The 20,679-nt window shown below is 39.9% G+C and overlaps 1 protein-coding gene across 1 annotated transcript; it reads left to right on the top strand.

The window, feature by feature from the left end:
* Positions 1–697: 697 nt before the first annotated feature.
* LOC121511418 (inactive pancreatic lipase-related protein 1-like) lies at positions 698–19,080 on the top strand. Its single transcript, XM_041790094.1, has 12 exons — positions 698–752; positions 2,314–2,465; positions 4,892–5,011; positions 5,564–5,698; positions 6,493–6,601; positions 8,894–9,013; positions 9,366–9,482; positions 13,429–13,547; positions 15,924–16,053; positions 17,644–17,758; positions 18,041–18,208; positions 19,011–19,080. The coding sequence occupies exons 1-12, from the start codon at positions 698–700 to the stop codon at positions 19,078–19,080; spliced, it is 1,410 nt and encodes a 469-aa protein (XP_041646028.1).
* The last annotated feature ends 1,599 nt before the right edge of the window (positions 19,081–20,679 follow it).

Raw genomic sequence — 20,679 nt, 5'->3', positions numbered from 1 at the left:
GAATGTGCATGGCTATGTTCATCCATTTTCAGGTACAGTAGGTGTCCCTGGCCTCTGGCACCTTCGTTTTGGGGGTCGTGGGCTGAAAAGGTTGAGAACCCCTGCACATAGGGTGCCTTCTTGCAGACAAAATGCTTACCATGAAAGACTTTAGACTGGCTTGAGACTGTGGAAACCTCACCAGGTCTGATGAGTCTTGATTTGCGCTGCCACATTTGGATGGCAGGGTCAGAACAAACAACATGAAATCCTGTTGACTACCCATGACTATGGCACTCTGATGCTCTGTTTGACCTTCAGTACATCGTCTCAGCCATGTCTGCAGCCTGACTGTGCTGGTTTCTGTCGTACGATTGGCTGATTATATATTTATGTTAATTAGAATCTGATCAAATGTACCCAATGGAGTGGCCGGTGCGTGCTCTTGACTGTAGATAAAGATTTCATCATGTATGAAGCACACATGCACATACCGTGTGACCTGCGGATGACCCCCCCTTCAGTACATATCAACATGTGCCACCTGTGTGCTTCCCACCTGTACATGGTCTTACATCAGGCTAGAGTATTTAAAGACTTGCATCACCAGTGAACTTTGGTCTCATTTGCTGCAGAGGTGAGTACAGCATCTCCTCCTTCATGAGTTTGCTTCATGTTTCTAAGTGAGCAGGTTTTAACGGGGCTTTCTCTCCATCAGATGGCACAGATGTGGAGTTTAGGTCTGCTCTGCTTCCTCGTGGGGGCTTCATACGGTGAGTTCACTTGATATTAATGACTTCAGTATTTTTCTCTTTTATTCAGAGCTTAGAGAGGTTGTTCATGTTTGACGCAGCTTAAAGGCTCGGACTCTTTTTTATGCAATCCAGTTGGTTATTCAGTATTAATAGGCATAAATGAAAGAATTTAAAGTGTTTAAAGTAAGGGTCTGTCTTTATTTTAAACTATTCAGCAGCTCTTATAATCAACTCTTGGTGTCACTGTTTGAATTTAAACCTCAGATTTTTTTCAGGGGAATTACAGCATGACTACTGCTGATTCTCACCTAAAATCTGATCTAAGTGGTTTGATAAACTCAATCCAACTTCTCCAACAGTTCCCAAACACATCACTCTCAGTCTCAAAGTAAAAGTCAGTTTTTCCATAACAAATATATCATGCATTACATTAAACCAATCCGTTGATGAAGGTGATCTCTGATACAGCCACTTTTTTGTTACAGCTTTCTTACTAGCAACCAACATGACTCTATGCATGTATGTTTTAGACAAACCCTGGATTTGAGGTGGCATCTGTCCCAGATACATCATTCTAAAACAAAATTTTATCTTAGTCTTCAAAACGTTTTCCATGCTGTCTCTGATTGACATCCAGTAATTTTTAATTTCCGAACAGTCCACAAATACATGATAGTGGTTTGCTCTCATCATCCCACAACCTCTCCAACAGTCCGTCTGTCCCTCTGTATGTCTCAGTGCTGGTGTTATAAAGAATCTTACAAGGTTTTTCCAGTTGAACTCCCTCCAGGATAGTGAGTTGGTAGACTTCCACTGTTTTTCATTTAAATTCTCCCAATCCTCTATCATCATGACAAAGTTACCCTCCATTGCCCATTTTTCTCATTTTGGGGAATTGTCATGTTAAATTGGGTAATGCATCGTGATTTAGGGGAAAGTTATCTTAATTTCTTAGGAGGAATTTGCTTTAAAATTTTTAAGTATTTTCATGAAAGTTTGGGAAATGAATATGTACATTTTGTTTGAATATGATTGAGAATTTAGGAGGGGGTGGGCTTTGAAATTTTAAGTTAATTGTAAAAACTGAGTAGAACATCTCAGCTCTCAGGAGGTCAATACATTTGGAGGTTTGTGGAGAGCTTCACTCGAATGCTTATGCTTATGAAGCATATTTAGATGAGAAACTTACCGCTGGTGTGGATCAGAAGGTAAAGTCCATCATCCCTGAACCAGCTGGTGTTCCATCCTACGATCACGTGTCACTGGACAAGAAAACTAAACCAACTTTACTCCCAGTGCTGCTTCAGTGTCATTTAAAAGCTGATGATGGAATAAAGTAATATTAAAACACAGCAGCTTTCATCTTCAGTGTGTGAATGTGTGTGAATGTGTGCCCAGTGGTAAAGCACTTTGAGTCGTCAGATGACTAGAGAAGAGTGTTAAAAACTTGAGTCTGGTTGCAGTGACAGGATAATGTGTCTGATTTGTTAGTTTCTCACATCCAGACTGTTCACTGATCCTGGTGACCCTTATTTGAATGTGAAGGTTGATCTTACTGTTCTGTTCTTGATCTCCACAGCGGCTGAGGTCTGCTACGATGGGGTCGGTTGCTTTGACGACCTTCCCCCATGGGGCGGCACTGAACAGAGACCCGCTTCCATCCTGCCATGGGACCCCCAGGAGATCGGCACCCGCTTCCTCCTCTTCACCCAGAAGAACCGCTACTACCAGGCAAGACATGGCTGTTATGTCTCTACATCACTGTGATATAAAAGTGTTGTGTCTCATGGGGATACATAGGCATGGTAGCTTCATGGTTTGATCCATATTTACGTTCACTGTAATGGTCATTACTCTTCCTGCAGCTTGATTGAGCAATGAAAAGTTGCTAGCTAGATAAACTGTATGAAAACATAGAAAAACTCTACAGCTCTGTACATTTAGAACATTCTCTATGATTTATTTTTTGCACAAATGCACATCATCACTCTGGCTCACAGGATGTCCTACAGATGACAACAACACAACCTCTGCATTCATGATCATCAACTTCTGGGTCAAAGCCTGCCGAGGAAATGTAGAGCATGCTCAGATCACCCAGTCTGAGTGTCTGACTGAGATGTAAACATGCAAGAACAGAGCGAGCTCCCGCCATATTTAGTTGTAATCAAAGTCATCTGTAATGGCTGCCTCCAGTGAAGTGGTTGTATTAGATGTAGCTTTAGCATAGCATCACTTTTACTAGAACTGGACCACGTTTCTGTATGAAATAAAGAATACAAACAGCACTGAAAGCTTCTCCTGATGTGGAAGATGTTTTTGCTCTTCTGCCAACCTGCTTCGGCATGACTGTGTGATCGTTATGAGGGAAAGAGTTGGTTGATGTGAGTGGATGTATGCAGTGGCTTCTAGTGGAGCGATTAGCTCAGACTTAGCCACAGCGGCAGCGGTGTCTTTGTTAAAACAAGGGCAGAGAGCATGACAGAAAAGATGATTTAGCTCTTCTCCCTGTCTGCTTCAGCATGAGTTTATGATAGTTACGGATGGGGTTTGCCGCAATATCTAATGGCAGCAGCAGCGTTAGCGATTACCTCGGCTGTAGCTGTAGGAAAGCATCAGTTTAATTGGAACTCGACCACATTTCCTTTTAGAACAAGAGCAAAGAGACACACCGAAAGCTTGTCCTGGCGGAGATGTTTTTGCACGTTCCCCAAACAGCCTTTATTCACAGAAAGGCACTGCCATTAACAATCAAAGGCAGGGGTCATCAAATACATTTGCACAAGGGCCAGATTTAGTCTTGAGAGAGTCTCTGGGGGCTGGACTTCCAAATAAAGAAAAACTAAATCAATATTTTGTTCTGATTAACGTATTATTTTATTTGTATTTTCATTCAAAACGCAGGACATTTTTAGGCATTACCAGTGAGATCAATCCCGATCTATAACGCCGTAGACCTACAGAACTGGCCGGGCTCCTGAAAATCCCAGAGAATGGGCCCTCAACAATTTTGATTTAGCACCAATATGAGTTCATGTTTCACACTTTTCACTACTTCATTCTGCCATTTCTGCATTTCTGCCACCTTTAACCTATTTTTGCGACTTCTTACTATTTTATTACCCATTTTCCTGCCTTTTTACTGTTTTGCCATCAGCTATTTTTTGCACCATTTTGCCACTTTTAACCCATTTTTGATACTTTTTGCCCCTTTATTCCTTTGATACTAACGGTTTGCCACAATTTAACCTCTTTTCACCACTTTTCCTGCAAGTTTTTGTCCCTTTGTGCCACTCCACATCCCATTTGGATGCCAATCGCTCATTTTTGCTACTTTAACCCCTTTTCACCACTCTATCCTGGGATTTTTGCCAATTTTAACACATTTTTTAAGTATTTACTATTAATGCCTGACAAGTGAATTTATGTAAAAACAGATAAAATGTGAAGTCATTCTAAAACTATTTGACTGTTAATTGCTTTTGGGGTGGATTTAACAGCTGCAGACATTTAAAGCTAAAAGATACCCTTAAAACCACAACATTTTCTTTTCCTGCTATTCTGAATTCTAATAATCATCTCGGGGATCATCTCGGGGAATTCTAATAATCATCTCGGGGCCAGACGGGAAGCTTTGGGGGCCTGATTTGGCCCCCGGGCCATCAGTTGATGATCAGTAATCTAAGGCCTGTCAAGTATAGCGGATGCGCCTGACATCATTTGTCTCTGATTGTCCCATCATCAATGTGACACACAAAACATTCCTCCAATTCCCTTTGGAGAATTTTTGGAAAAGTCCTGCCCTTCGCGAACGTTCTCTGTGGGAGCTTTCACAGATGAATGTGAAATATTTTCATGCAATGGATATATGAAACAGTCTGTCTGGTGTGTCAGGTTAGCTGTTAGCTGCCGACAGGGCTTTATGTTTTAAAGTTGTGGGATCCTTCATTTCTAAATCCACAGACATTAGCCATTAATTACACACTCCAAACACTTATCAGTTTTCCAGAACACACAGTTCAGTCAGGCATCTCAACAGTCATCCCAGAGAGTTGCAGTCAGCCACATTCTAGGTTTTAACATAGTCTTGTTTTTGCATGTTAGCCTGATTTGCAATGGCTCATAATAATCTTTTTCTTCTGCAATGAAACCACCAGGAGATCACAGCTGACAAATCTGTCCATGACACAAACTACAGTGGAAAACTGAAGACTCGGTTCATCATCCCTGGATATCTGGAGGAAGGAGACGAGGATTGGCCACAGGAGATGTGTAAGGTAAGAAAGCACCCCACGAAAAAGTTCTGAAAGAGATACTTAATATTTACAGTAAGAGCACTTCTCCATTCGTCCTGGGACTTTCACTTCTGAATTGTGCTTGTGCCCACAAAGAGAAAACCCTGATCTTGATGTCACAGGTCAAAGGTCTAGTCCATGCTTGTGTGTAAACCTCTAGCTGTCTATATGTTGACAACATTTCTGAATGCTTGTGTGGATAAAGAAGTGACATTTTTTTTCAAGTTCAATGTTTGAATACCAAGTCTTTCTTGCTGGATTAGACCATATTCCAATGGCGGCCAGGTTCCTGTTCCACCCAAGTGTGAAACTCAAATATGTTATCATGTTGTACTCTTATTTTTCTGGTTGTTTGCCATCAAGATCAATTTAACTTTGGTGTTTTTGTGGTCAAGAAGTGACTACAAAGACAGTGTATCCTGAAAATCTAGATTTAGGGATATGTCACGTCAGTTTCTGTTCTTTTGATTTGAGGCCCCCTTTTGTCCATCAACTGAACTAAAATTCCCTGACATGCTTTGCGGCTGTGTGCAGGTCATGGTGGCATGGGAGAACGTGAACTGCGTGGCTGTTGAGTGGAAGAACGGCACCAGGACTCAGTACGCCCAGGCTGTGAGTAACAGCAGGGTAGTCGCTGTCCAGGTGGCTAACATCCTCACATTCCTCATGGTAAGCAGAAGCTAATGGTTTCCATTCTATATGTGTCCTGTTTTCTCTCTCAGGGGAGGTCGAAAGTACTCCACACTTACATAATCTTCTCAGGGTGCTTTCACACGAGGCCTGAGCCTGGATTCCAGTACATTTGAGCCCAAAGTCTGGTTCATTTTGGCAAAAGTGAATGCAAACACACCATGCATGAGGTCTGAGTCCACTTGGAGATGTGGTGATTCTCTGGCAGAATGCTTGAATAAAACCGCACCCAAATACATGACATAGAGTTGCACTTTATGATGCCATCATAAGTTTAGCTCAGCAGTTTATCCACATCTTTCTAAATGCACAGTGGAAATCATTAAAATATGGTCAACAAATGGTCTGTAATGACTCACCTTATGGATGACTGTAAGTTGTAGCAAAGGCTCCAAATGTCTCCTTTGTCTTAAAAAAAAAAAAAAACGCCATATCCCTGCAGCACGGGCCTGTTTCCCCCTCTGAGCTGCAGGGTAGATGTGGAAGTAGGAAGAGTGAATAATTTTTTAAACCATCCATGATGGCAGGATGGATTTCTTTGCTGCACACAAAACAATGGTTGCTAAAGTTCTCCTTTCTTCTTCTTGGCAGATTTGCAAACTAGCTGCATGCATACCAGCACATATAGTGTATCAGACTGAGAAACATACACAAGTGTGCTCGATATGAACTGATGTTGCTAGTGTGAAAGCAGACCAACAGGGGAGACAAACTTAATGTAGTGTTACTAATACTTCATCTCTGTATTTGTCATGTTTTTTTTTCCATTGCAGAGTTACTACAGACAGAAAGCTGATAAGTTCCACATTATTGGACACGGTATCGGAGCTCACGCTGCAGGAGACGCTGGCAGCAGGATCCCTGGACTCGCACGTATCACTGGTAAAATATATTTATCATCTGAGAGATGATGTTGCTCACAGTACAGTAGGTTTTCGTTGCCAGTGATGTACATTTTTCTTGACAGCTGCAAGTTTATCTAACATAATAACTGCCTCACTCGTAGATTTTTAAATCGATTTATTTCTTTAATAACGGTGTAATTAATCTGGTCGCTGACATAAGGACAGCACTGTAAATCCATTGTTTTCCTGTTTTTTTATTATCCTATGGAGCCCCAGACATGACATGGCCAAAAAAAATGTAATTGTGGCCACAATACAGCTATAACGTGTGCACGAAATACTAATTCATGGCCACAAAATACTAATTTGTGGCCACAAAATACCAATTTATGGCCACGAAATCAGTATAATGTGTGCACGTAATACTAATCTGTGGCCACAAAGTAGGTATAATGTGCACACAAAATACTAATTAATAATATTAATATCAATCCTGGACAGCTGGGTAAGCAAATAGAGCACACCCTTCAATACTGGCATCCAGGCGTACCTCTGCCGGTAAAGCAACCTGGCTCTCAATATTCTGTTTTAAATGCCTGTCAGTAATAACGGTTCCTTGCAATGCCAGGCTTTTTCAGAATGTCTTTGTAGTTCATTCCCAGCCTAAAATCAAATTCAATCATACTATTCCTGTCCATCCTGTAGCTTTAGCCCCTGTGCTGCCTCTACCTTACACCTTAGAGAAGGTGCACTCAATTTGCTCACCCAGCTGTCCAGGAATGATATTAATATTATTCCTAAGTATTTCGTACGCACATTATACCTACTTCATGGCGCAAATTAGTATTACGTGTGCACGCCATACTTATTTCATGGCCACAAATTGGTATTTTGTGGCCATGAATTAGTATTTCTTGCGTACATTGTAGCTATATTGTGGCCACAGTTTATGTTCTTTTGGCCATGTCATGTCTGGGCCTCCGTATTATCCTGAAAAACAAAAATTATTCCTGCATGTAGCAGATCAATCACTAACTGCCGTCAACAAAGATGGTTTGATTTTACGGCATATCCCTGAAAGTGTTGACCTTTAGGTCACAAAGTGTTTATCTGGCACTTTTGGCTAAGATACGGCAAATGAAATGAGTGCAAAATCATAACCGCATACGCTTTGTAGTACTTTCAAATTGGGGGGAATTTCTCCTCAGGATCAGCTCTGTAAGTGAAGCACTTGGTCCAGAGAATATTTGGTGTAATCTTGGTACAGGCCTGGCTTTGTCACGGTTTAGACATGGTTTTTTGCACACTTGGGACAAATTTGGCATCATTCACTGTTCATTTGACACATCGATAAACCAAAATAAATTTACTATCAGAGATGTAAACAAAAAGAGCCTTCCTTGCTCAGTCTGGTTGGATATCTGCTCATATACAACCTTTAATTTCACATGTTTAAGCTTGTATCTTACCACAGATATTGAAAAATTCACACCTTAACATTGCTTAATGAAATATTCTGCTACAAACAAGTAATTATTGGCATTCACAGACTTTTGAAACAGGATTTCCATGTCACATTTATCTGTTTGCAACACCCCAAAAATCAGCTGTTCAGTCAGGAACACAGCCATCATAAATTTTACCATTTTATTGCAAAGTGGATATACAGTTTAACTTGGTAGTGAAGGCTCTAAAGATGCTCCCTGGGTAAGTCAATGAGCTACTTTGACTTTACAGGAAGCTAGAAACCCCCATATGGACATACATACATGAATGATGATGCGTATTGAATTCAATTAAATTAGATCAGAGGCAATTATTCCATAGAAGCATGAATTTGAATATAAGGGTGCAAAGGAGGTGGCTGGGGTGGAGGAGGTTAAACTTAGCCAGTGGAAGTAGTGTGATGCATTAGCATTAACGCAATATATCACCTTTTAATATGCCACTGTATTGAGAGGCTGTGGGAGCTGGGAGACGATAATTGGGATCACAGCTGGGTGTATAACTGCTATGTCCTGCATGAACTAACGTTGAGCTTCATTTGTTTTTTTGACGAAACTGAATTGCAGTAAACACCATCAGCTGAGCTAATTTGAGCCGTGACGGCTCAGGTCTCACTGCTGAAACTTTCCCCTACAACAGTCTTAAACCGACTTGTTCTTGACTGGATCTCTGGTGTGATTTGAGGAAGAAGTCAGGCGGCTTTCTGTCTGATAACGAAGAAGTGATCAAACCATGTATTACTCTGTCAGCTACAGTGAAGGAATCACAAACACAGGGCCTTTATATGAGCCTGTGATATTGATGATGATGTTTCTGTCCTCAGGACTGGACCCAACTGAACCTTACTTCCACGACACCAATGCCACAGTCCGTCTGGACACCACTGACGCCCTCTTTGTTGATGTCATTCACACTGATGCTCTTCCTTTTGACCCTAAACTTGGCAAGTATCTCTGTTTATCAGTGTCAATATGGTTTAAGAAAAAGACATTAAAGTTAGAGATGTTTTCAAAGTTTCCTCCTTGTACTTTCAAAAAATCAAGCTAAAGATAGCCATCATTTGTACCAGGAGGTGGTTTTGGAAAAACAGTGAAATTTTAGTTTCCAAAATGAATAGTTGACATGTTTATGTTGCAGATGAAAAAAAAAAGATGAATGAACCTGAAAAAAGAGACACTTCATGATCATCTGACTATAAGCAGCATCTGACCAATCAGATTCGTCTATGCAAACCCTTATTCATGGACACCCCTAGTCTCTGACTCTGTAAGAAACATGAACTTCTGTTTTCTCAGGTCTGGGTATGCCAGAGCCCATGGGCCACATCGACTTCTACCCAAACGGAGGAGAGCTGATGCCCGGCTGCACCGGCAACAGAGGCAAACCCTCTGACCTGGATGCCTTCTGGGAGGGTGAGATAACTAATAAAAGGGCTGGGGGGGTTGATGACATTGAGGGATTATGAGCAGTGTTGTACCTTTATATTAAGATGACCATTGAAATAAACTGAATAACTTAAGTAATGAGAGAAAACTTGAACATGGTTGAGGAAGGAGACAGAGAGGAAACTCAGAGAGACACAGAATTCTAACAGCTGTGTACTGGAGCAGATTTATGCAAACTCCCCTCATTATTCCAGTCAATATGTGCTGAATGCCAACCACATTCAGCACATATTGCTTCCTGTATAGGAGAGAATGGGGTTGGTTGTCACACTTAATCTAGTGTGATTTGCTCATCATCAAAACGTCTTTCAACAGTCATTTCTACATTAAATTACATCTTAAGGTGTTGGCTTGAAATGTGCATCCCTCTCATTTTCCAACTCTGTTGAAACAAAGAGGTAATTAATCATCAAAGACACTGATACATTGTGACAACTAACCCCAATCAACCACGATGTGTGATTGTCACCCACTATTGGGTTGTTTGTCACAATATTGTTTTAATGGGAAGAATCTTTAAAAGAAGGCAAGAAGGCAGAACTAAATTGAAACTTTAATTGCATTGACAAGTTGGCAAATAACATAATGTTATGCATCTTAACACAAAATGAATAAGGAACATGAACAGGAACATCTTTGGGCCAGTCGGTAGGCCTATAGCAACATATAGAACAAAACATAGGCCTATATGTCTAACAATAATAGCCTACTCAGCTAGGCTACACACATTCATTATCTGAGTTACCATGACAGCAAATGTATGGGAGTATTGTTGGATGTCCATCCACTGGTTGCATGTCCAGCAATTCTCACATACCTCCCCTGTACAGCTGTGACAACCAACCCCGACTGGAATTTCTTGCTAGCAAGGCTAACAACCCTCTTACAACTAGTAAGCTAGCTAACAACAGACTAAACTATAGTTTTCCCTTCAAATTTTTAAGGGTAAAAATTGTTTTGTTATAAACCCATTGTTTAAAAAATCAGAGGGGCTGAATATTTATAATTGGACATGAAAAACACACAAAAACTCCTCTCACCTCATATTCAGCTGTTGAAATCTAGAGTAAACTATGTAGGTGAGCTTTGGTCCCATTTCTGGAAATTTCCATATTAAATTTTGGGAGATGACACCCTCTGGTGGCGAGATATAACGAGTGTGACAACCAACCCATGTGACAACCAACCCTGTTGACTGACCAAGTCTTATACAAAGTTTTCCCCTGGATCTGTTCCCAGGGCCAGTTACTGAAAGTGTTTTTACACATTATTGTGATGATTGAAAACATTCGGGTATAAAGGTGATATAAAGTCATTTGAATTCTCTGACTTTTCTCTGTGTGAAGTTGTTTTTTATAGCTGTATGTGAGTTAAACACGTTATTTATATAAATATGATAACTTTATATAACTATTCACCATTAGATATGGAAGTGGATTACTTTATTTTTAGAATTATGAATTTAATTTCAGAATTCCAACTTAAATCTTAAATTCCTGACTTTAATCTCAGAACTTTGACTAAATTCCAGGAATTCTTACTTTATTTAATATTTCAAATATGACTTTATTTAAAAAAAAAAAAAAAAACTTTAATCTTAGAACTCTGATTTTTATCTCTACATTGTGTCTTTTTTCAGAAATTCTGACTTTAATCTCAGAATTCTGACTCATGGTTCCAAAATTTAAAAAACAGACTTGCAAAAATGTAAAAAAAAAAAAAGAAAAAAATTTCTAATATAATAAAAAAAAAATAAACATTAATAACAATAAATAATAATAATACAATAATTGCTCCTGATACTATTATGTAATAAAGAGAAGTGTCACATTGCAATTAAAAAATAAAGGGTTTTGTATGGTTTTAAAATGAGTGGAAATATTTTTGGTAATGTTATTACTCAAACAAAAGTATTTATTAAGGATCAGCATTTTTTTCATTAATATCAACATCTCTGTGAAAAAAACACCATGTTACACTGTTATTTAGTCTTTGTCCACTAATCTAAGGTCCTTTTCTCCCTTGTAAATTCACACTGAAGGAGACTAAGTGCATTTATAAGTTCATGGTGTGACCTTCGATATCCAGCTTTGATCCAGTCCACACATGCTCAGTGATCTCAGATCTATAGGCTCACAGGCATCCATCCTATACATAACACAAAGACTTATCCTGTTTTCTCCTCCATGTAACTTACAATGCAGAGCCCCACTGGGACATCAGAGTCGTCCCAGTGGAAAGAACTGTAAAGAAACCCTCTGTAGAGTTATTCCATCTGGACCGATATGTGCAAATATTTCTTACTGGAGATGACGATGGCCTTCTTTGAATCGGGCCGCTGAGTAGCAGGCTCAATCAGCAGCGTTGGTGCCATGCCGGGGTACTGGGGCAGTGGGGGGTTAGCACAGCTGAATGTGGCACGTTTGATCCTATAGATAAGAGAGGGAGAGTGGGAGCCAGCGCTGCATAGTTGGAGGTCTTGGAGTGTCTGGTTTTTACCCTCAGTGGAAGAGAAAACAAGAGAAGTCAGATCTGTCTGTGTCTGTCTCTGAGACGGTCTCTCTGTCTCACATTCTTACCCTAACTCTGAGAGTCTTGCTGCTCATGTTTGTCAGGGCTCACAGCTCTGATGTCTAAATTTAACACTGGACATGTGAGGTGTAACAGCCCGGTCAGAGGGTCAAGAGTTCAAACAAAGTTCTCCAAAAGCCATTCTGATTCTACATCTGACCTTGACCCCTTAGTTATATAAAACTCAACTCTTTGTCAAACCTTATATAACTCAAACCTTTGTCAACATTAATGTCTGTCAGAGAACCCCCACAGACTGGCTGTGTGGCGGCTATGTCATGGCTTGATATTGATTTTGCTGTGCCCGTTTATAGGTCAAAGGGGCAGATCTGCTAAGACTTTTTGCTCAGATCAAAGATCAAACTCTTGCATTATTGTTTTTAGTTGTTAAAAGTCCAAGAACAAAAAAAATTGCTTACACGTCAACATTTTCGTCATTACTTTGTCTGATCAAAATCGGTGTCACAGTTTAACTGGTGCTGGATTTACTGATGACACTTCATTCAACATTCCACCACACTACTCTCCTCATGATTATGAGAATTTGAAATTAACGCTACTAGGAAAGCGTTTGCAGAGTCACAAAGTATGGTTAAAGAGATTACTATTTGAAAAGGAAATATAACTGGTTTTGCAGATGCCTGATCAAAATAAAATAAAAAACAGTAGCTCGTCAATGTAACTTTGTGACCCATCATGTTACGGTTGTGGGTTTTTGGTGGGCCCCAGAAGATTTTCAAGTGCCAAATAAGACCATGGCATATTAAAGTTTGGGAAAGGCTAATCTAAGAAATAAAAGGCTTGCGTAGTTTTACTAAAGTTCTGAACATCTCTCAGCCTAAATGGACAGGAAAATGATAAAGAAAGAGGCATATTTGCCTGGTTTTAGCAGGATTCTGTCCACATCAGTAGACTATGTTTCAGTCCGTGTCTTGATAACCCTGAAGGGATGAATGGTCAAGTCCTCTAAACGCCAGCTGTTACTAGACCTTTCTGTTTTTGCATCAGTAGATAGAATATTTCACAGGGAAGATAAACAGAGCACAGTTAAACTTCCAGTTTGTGCTTTTCAAAGTAATTTCCCCATTCAGCATTTCTGTGGAGAAACTCACCTTGTTTGTGCAGAATGCTTTTATTCTGAATTTTTCCTGGCTCAGTTTTAGAATGACTCAGTACACACGTAGGAAGATTTACTGATGTAAAACCAGTGAAGAAAGACAGGGCTGTGACTGCAGGGAGCAGCCAACATGCTTATTAAACCTTACTTTACCCTCTTCTAGCGATGCATCCTTCTTAAGTTGTTTATTCTTTCCTCCTCTCCATTGTTTAAATCTTTTTCTAGGTACTAAGAGGTTCTACCCCTGCAACCACGTCCGTGCCCACCAGTACTACACCGAGAGCATCGTCAAGCCCAAAGGCTTTGTGGGATACCCCTGTGAAGACAAGACCAGTTTTACCAAGGTAAGTCTCCTGTAAATTTTTTAAATCTATCTTTGTCTTCTGAGGCTTTTCTTTTTTCAAGACTTGTCAAGTGAGTAAAAATCATGGTCCTGAAATGTGATTTAGACATAGAGTATTGAGTTATATAACCTCAGTGCCCAGGGTCGCCTGTAAAGGGGAGAAAGAGGAGGGCCAATGGAGGTCAGCAAAATAATGATCCGTTTTAAAGTGAAGCTGTGATAACCATATTTTAGTTTATTCATCTGAAAAACAAATACTTTTATCAAAGCTAAATATAATTTATTAATTCATTCATGCTGTAGTAAATAGCTGTCTTCAAAATTTTAAACCCTTTTCTTAATACAGAAAAAAATGGGTTATAAGTGGCAAAAATGTGTTTAAAGTAGCACAAATGGGCCAAAAGAGTTACAGGCAGGAAAAGCGTGAAAAGCGGTTAAAAAGTGGCAGAAAATAAGAAGAAAGTGGCAACAATGGGTTAACAGAAGAAAAAAAAAGGTAAAAAGTGGCAAAACAGCTGAAGAAGTAGAATAAAGGTGTGGAAAAGTGGCTAAAATGTGTTTAAAATAGCACAAAAGCACAAAACGTGGTAATATAGGTTAACAGAAGCAAAAAATGGTGGAAAGTCAACAAATATGGCGAAAAAAAGGCAGAAAAGGTGAATAGAGTTTACATGTGGCAAAAATGAGTGTAAGAAAGTGTAAAATACTGATAAAATTGCCAAAAATAGGCATGAAAAGTGATGAAAAGGGGTTAATAGTGGCAAAATGGGTTCATATAGGCCAAATGGGTGAAATAGGAATAAAAGAGGTAAAAATTGGTTTTAACTGGCAAAAATTGTTAAAAGTAGAAAGAGGGTTAACAGGCAACAATGAGTCAAAAATGGCTGAAACAGCAGAAAAAGTGGTGAAAAGTGGTGAAAAAAGGCCAAAGATAGGTTTAAATGGGCAAAAATGGATTAACAGATGGGTTAAAAGGGGCACAAACGGTATATAAGTGGTTAAAATAGGTTAAAAAGTGGCATAAATAAATAACTCATTAGATCCAATAACTGCTTGACACACTTTTAAGCTCCAAAATGAAGTTACTTAGCCAGGATAGCTAGCACCGATGCTACTGATACGCGCACTGACATCATCGGTAAATCACAACTGGGAGGGGCCCATCCTCTGAGTTTGTCAGCGGCCCAGCCAAATCTGTGGGCGGCCTGTCAGCTCCTCCTCTCAAAGCTACTAAACAGATGAAAAGAGAACATATCTTTGTTGCCCTGTCCCTAATATTTTTCATGACATGGTAAAATGTCTCAGTTCTAACATCTGGTATGTTGTTTATATTCTATTGTGAATAAAATAAGGTTTATGAGATTTACAAATCATTGCATTCTGTTTTAGTGCACCCACTTTTTTGAATTTGGGGTTGTTTTATTCATCAATATGGTTAAATATAAAATTCTTGGCAATTAGTAAATAATACAGCCCTGTTGATGACCAAAGTTGCCAATCCCTGATCTCTCTCTTTATCTTTAAAAATATAATAGAGCATCTTATTAAGTAATTCCAGCAGCATTTATTTAAAACTGGACCTATTAAAACAGCCAACCTGAAGCAGTCAGACCTTAGGTCAGCAGTTTTAAAAGGCCATCACTTTGCCAAAAGCATGTCAGAGTTAGCTGAAGCTGCAGTGAAGATCTGTGCCGATACGCTTCATGTCTGCAGTAGCTTTAAAGACCCCCGCTGTGTGTCTGGGAGTAGACCAGACTGGGGGATCTGATTAGAAAAGTGACTGGGGCCTTTTAGATGGGCTCAGACATGAGAGGGGCCCGTATCTCCACCATCCCAGCATGTGTTTGGGACTGCCACCTGTCGCTGTCTGACACTGATATGTCTGTGAAACTTTTCTTTGCTTTTAGAAGTTGATTCGGACAGATTGAATTTTTGTTGTGGTGGAGGATGGCGGTGTAAGCGGGCTTCCCTCATGTCTTCCTCAGGGAGGGCTTGTATCTGCAGCTGTCGGTGTTAATGACAGTTTATCCCTGCTTCGGACACATGTCCCCGATCAAAGCACGCCCGTGGAGCTCCGATCATGACCTCATATGACGATGTCCCTGTAGAGAGATGACAGCACCTCCGTGTCGTTCACCTCGTAAACGCTCCCTGGTGTAATTCCTGCAGCAATAGCTGACAGCCGCAAAGTCAGCCTGTTCCCACACACTAACTTTTTCTGATTCTGCACCCTGGCTTTTATAAGGTGGCAATCTGCAACATTTTTAAGGAGTAAAGGAAGGAAAGTCTTCTAGCATTGACACTTTTCACAGCTCATTCATTGTCAGGAGGAGACTCTCACTCATCCTTTACACCTCTCGGTGTCCTTCTCTTACAGGGAAAGTGTTTCCCATGTGCCGAAGACAAGTGTCCTATGATGGGCCACTTTGCTGACAGGTTCACTGTGACTGATGGCATTTCCAAGTCAAAGTACTTCCTCAACACCGGGGAAACAAATCCCTTTGGCAGTAAGTACCCTGTCCTTCCTGTGTGGGCAAAAATACAAGTTTGACTAGACAGGCTTGAGAAAAAAAAACCTCACTGTTGAGATTTTACTGTCAGTAAAAGTTTTCAACTAAAACCTAAACAATTCAAATGGATAAAAAAACATCAGCATCTGTAAACAGTGACTGAAAAAAACAGACATTTCTCCAAAGCTCAGACTAGTTAACCTCTCTATTACAAAGACGGTTCATTGTAGGACAGGGATTAGACACTCTAGTGAAACAAATGGTATTATAACTTTTTTTTTTTTAACTGTCAAAAGGCTAGATAACTTTTATTTTATTGGCAGGGGCCAGAATACTTGTGTTTTTCTGTCAAAGGGCCAAGTAACTTATTTTCTGTCAGAGGGCCAGATTATTTTTGTTTACAAATGTTTACAAATGACAGTCGGTATAAAATTAGAATGACTTTAAATCAGGTCTTTCAAAGGAAAAAAATCTTACCTGCAATAAATCTCAGAATTTCATTTTTATTTTGTATTTTTACCCTTTCTTGTTATATTTACACGTGTCAACAAGAAACTATGAATAATTATCAGTGATTCTTCTGTGGATTGGCTGTTGTGTTTTCATGGATTTTGTCTTATTTGGTCTGTACTGTTTTCTTGAGAAAAAAGATTTAAAGAGCACATAATAATGAATACAAATGCTACAGAGGTTAAAATCGTTAAGTAACAAAATTGTATTATTTTGAAATTAAATGTAAAAAGATTGACTTCCTGTAGGCATTTTGGTATGGTTCCAAAGGCATTCAGGCAGATCCTGGAATGATACAAATGCCTACGGTGTTTCATGACCTTGGCTTTAATGGGGTTAAGGAGCTGATTTTATAACTGTAGCGGGCAGCACAATCCTTTAAGCCCCGCCCACCCATCAAAATGGTCCTGTACCCCTGTCTTTCCAACATGGTAATGAGTGTGAATTTTCATGACTATAGGCGTACGTTAAGCCCCTGAGAAAAGCACTTCCTGTTTGATGGCATCATCATGGTGACAGGGTTAGAGGCAGGCCTTCTGGCAGGTCTTGGGATGTCCCACATCAGTTTTGAGGAAGATCTGACCAACCATGTAGGAATGAGAAATAATAATTCAGAAGAAGTAACTCCCTCTTGGCAGAAGGGGGTGCTATGACTAAATTAAATGTTGAAAGCATGAATGTTTCCAGGCAGGGACTCTTGTCATGCATGTGAATTTTGGTTATGATTGAAATATTCACTGTGGTATTTTAAGCAATACTTGTTTTTTCAAACAGTAAAAAAGTTGTCCAACTTTGAGCTCCAGTCACGGCCAGTCCTTATGGTGAAACTCAAGTTTTTGATCACTTTTGAGCTCCATATTCCAGGCTGTCCAACTGCAAATAACGCAAAGAACCCCAAACAATTTACCTTTAACTGCTGTGAGCTCTTTTCCTGTACATTTTAGAGGCAAACACAATGCTGCAGATTTCATTCTAGATTAAGTGTAGATTATTCTGATGATTCCCACCTATGTAAAAATGCATTTCAGGGCTTTGGCGAATTAATATAACAGCCTATCATTTCTCTCCTGTTTCTAGCCTACAGCTACAAAGCTCTGGTAACCATCGATGGTCCCAGCTGGCCTAACCAAGCCTTCATGTATTTGGCTCTGGTTGGAGAGGATGACAGCACCCAGGAGTACCAGCTTCACGTGTAAGAACATTCTGGGCCCGATTTTAAAGGCGTGTTATCTATCTCTGAAGTGCTAAGGGATCTGGGGCCTGTCTGTCTATATTTTGCTATTTACACAGCGCATAATCTGGGCCCAGAGCCTGTTAGAGAGGGCAAAGAGGTAGGGTTAAGTTGAATTAGTATCACATAACAGCCCAGTTCTGCTACAATAATGGTTCCTTGATTCCACTGAAGAAATGCTGAGACTGTTTCAACTATTCCTTCATTTTGTTTGGGCTAATAACCCTTGTGATATTTCTCCAGGGGAACAATGAGCCCTGGACGTACCTATGAGCTGCTGATTGACGCTGAGGTGGATCTGGGTGAGGTGACAGAGGTCAGGTTCAGATGGAACAACCATCATCCCAACCCCCTGAATCCAAAGTACGGAGCATCCAAGGTGGAGCTGCACAGAGGAAAAGACAAGAAGATGTAAGTTTGATCCCACTGAGCTTATTTAAACATAAATATACTCCATGCTGAGCAATACCTTCCTCATCATTTGGCATTTTCTTCATTTAGGTGTTTTTAGATGGGAGTTTTTTGAATGCATGTTGTTGAAAGAATATAACTAGATTTAGCAGTAATTTAAAGAAGTAACACAACAGCTCATATGAAAATTTGAAGAAGCACATGTGCATGTGCAAGATTATACCATTAAAAATGATTGCACTGGTTTGCATTTGGGTATGTTTTTTTACTTAAAAAAGACTAAGATAAAAAGATGAAAACTTAAATGAGGACCAGGTTATAAAGGTGCATATCAAACACTGACATTTGTTTTTCCTCAGTAAAACTTGCCCCAAAAGGAGCTTTTACCCACAATAAAAAAGAATGAAAAATGAGGAGCACATCTTTGAAAAGTTCAGCAAAACCTTCCTTTGAGGCGGCTGTAGATGATGTTATTTTATTTTTCCATAAAGAGCTTTCTCCAACAAAGAGACACTTTTCATGTCACACAATGATGATCAGAGCTTGGCCATGACCGGACTGCAGCAGATCTCTGTTATAACTGTGCCACAGATCATAAAAAGCACCACTAGAGGGCAGCATAAGACTGCCCCCGATGCCCTCTAGTGGTTAGGGCAGTAATGAGGGGTGATCCGATGCTTTGAGATTTATAAAGCACAAAAGAAATAAAATACCAAAAGTGTTTGGGGAGAGGAGAAAGCCTGTGGTGAATCAGAACTAAACAGAAATGTGATTTCTTTCTTCTTCTTCTCTCCTCTCACAGCTACCACTTCTGTGGAACCAAGAACGTGGAGGAGATGACCGTCCAGCCTGTGCCTCCATGCCAAGCTTAACATGCCACAATCACAGCATCACTCAGGGTCTTTTTCAATAAAGATTTGGCATTTAAACATCTACAGCTGGGTCTTTGATTCTTTGCTGCTGATGCACTTTAATAGTGAGACCGTGGAGGGAGTTAATGAGAGCATTTAGAGGTCACTGGAACAATCAGGGTAGACAGGAGATGGCAGAGGATGTTGAGGTGAAATGATGTGAGAGCCAACACAGTAAATATATCTGAGTAAATTTTACTCAAACTAAATAAAACAACATCTGGTTCCAGTCTATATACAGTCGTATTTACTTTGCTTGAACAGAATGTCTTTCAGAGTTATTTTTACTCTCAAAAGTGTTTTTACTAACTCTAAATGATGATTATGTACTTCATGGGGAACAAAATCAAAACAGCTCAACAGCAGTTGCTCTCAATACAGACTCATTAAGAGTAGTTCATTTATTACTGAGCTTTTAAAATCATCAGTGTCCACTAGGCTGTTTACCATTTAATAAAGCATATTTCCTACTCATAGAGTAATTTGTCATCACATAGAAATGGGTGACACTTTACATAGAGCTACAGATAATTTTTTTTGCTGCCTTTCCACCTGTAAAGGGAGGGACAACAATTTCTTTTGGCTGTATATAAGTATTAGACCCATGATACTGGGTTAAAAAATGTGACAAACGTGTCGAGAACTCAGAGCAGATCATGAGACAGTATAGTAGGGTTTATTTCACGATCACAATAGTGCAAACAATAGTGAGTGCACTCGCTGATGGCTGGCAGAGGCGCCATTAAAGAGAACAAAAAGGTGCTACACAAGGCAAAAAAAAAAAAACCTCAGAAAAATCACTAGATTCAAAGGTTGGAAAGCAGCCGGGTTACCACACAGGATGCTGTAGTATACTCTGGTGTCAGAGGGTTCAACACATGCTGTGACTGCCCAGTGCTCCTGCCTTCACCAACCAGTCAGAAGTAAGAGAGAGACACCTCTCCAACACTTTTATAGAAATATACACAATAAAATCAGACCCTGGCTTTTTTGTGTGTGTGTGTGTGTGTGTGTGTGTGTGTGTGTGTGTGTGCAAAGCAGGCAACACTGTCACGCTTACCAAATAAAGCCAAAGACATGGGTCTCCTGTTATCTCCAGTCAAATATACTTTACACTTTTAACATCATTGCTATCCGCTTTGCTTGCAGTATTTGAATCATAATATACAGTCTTTGGATTGACAAAACATTCTATACAAATGTTGATAAGTCAGGGGTGTACAAACTTTTTCTACCTAAGGCCAGGTACAGAAACCTAAAAGGGCGGTGGGGCCACTTTTGCATACCTCACCTTGAGGATATCACAGTAAAACCAATCTAACGTGGGTTATGTAGGAATTTAGGAACTTCCCTTCAGGGCTTAATAAAGTAAGTCTTCTTCTTCTTTAAGGTATATTTAATGGTCGAGTATGCTTAAATGGCTAGTTGATGGCTGGCAAAGCAAAAAGGAAATCATGTCAAGGATTTTGGGGAGACCAATCAGATTAAAGAGGGCCTTGACTGGCCCTGGCTACCACTGGCTCCAACCCTGGAATGCTGTTGGTGCTTTTTGCCGATGTA

This window comes from Cheilinus undulatus, linkage group 6 (genome assembly GCF_018320785.1).
Source record: "Cheilinus undulatus linkage group 6, ASM1832078v1, whole genome shotgun sequence".
Lineage (NCBI taxonomy): Eukaryota > Metazoa > Chordata > Actinopteri > Labriformes > Labridae > Cheilinus > Cheilinus undulatus.
This window is presented reverse-complemented; position numbering and strand designations above follow the sequence as displayed.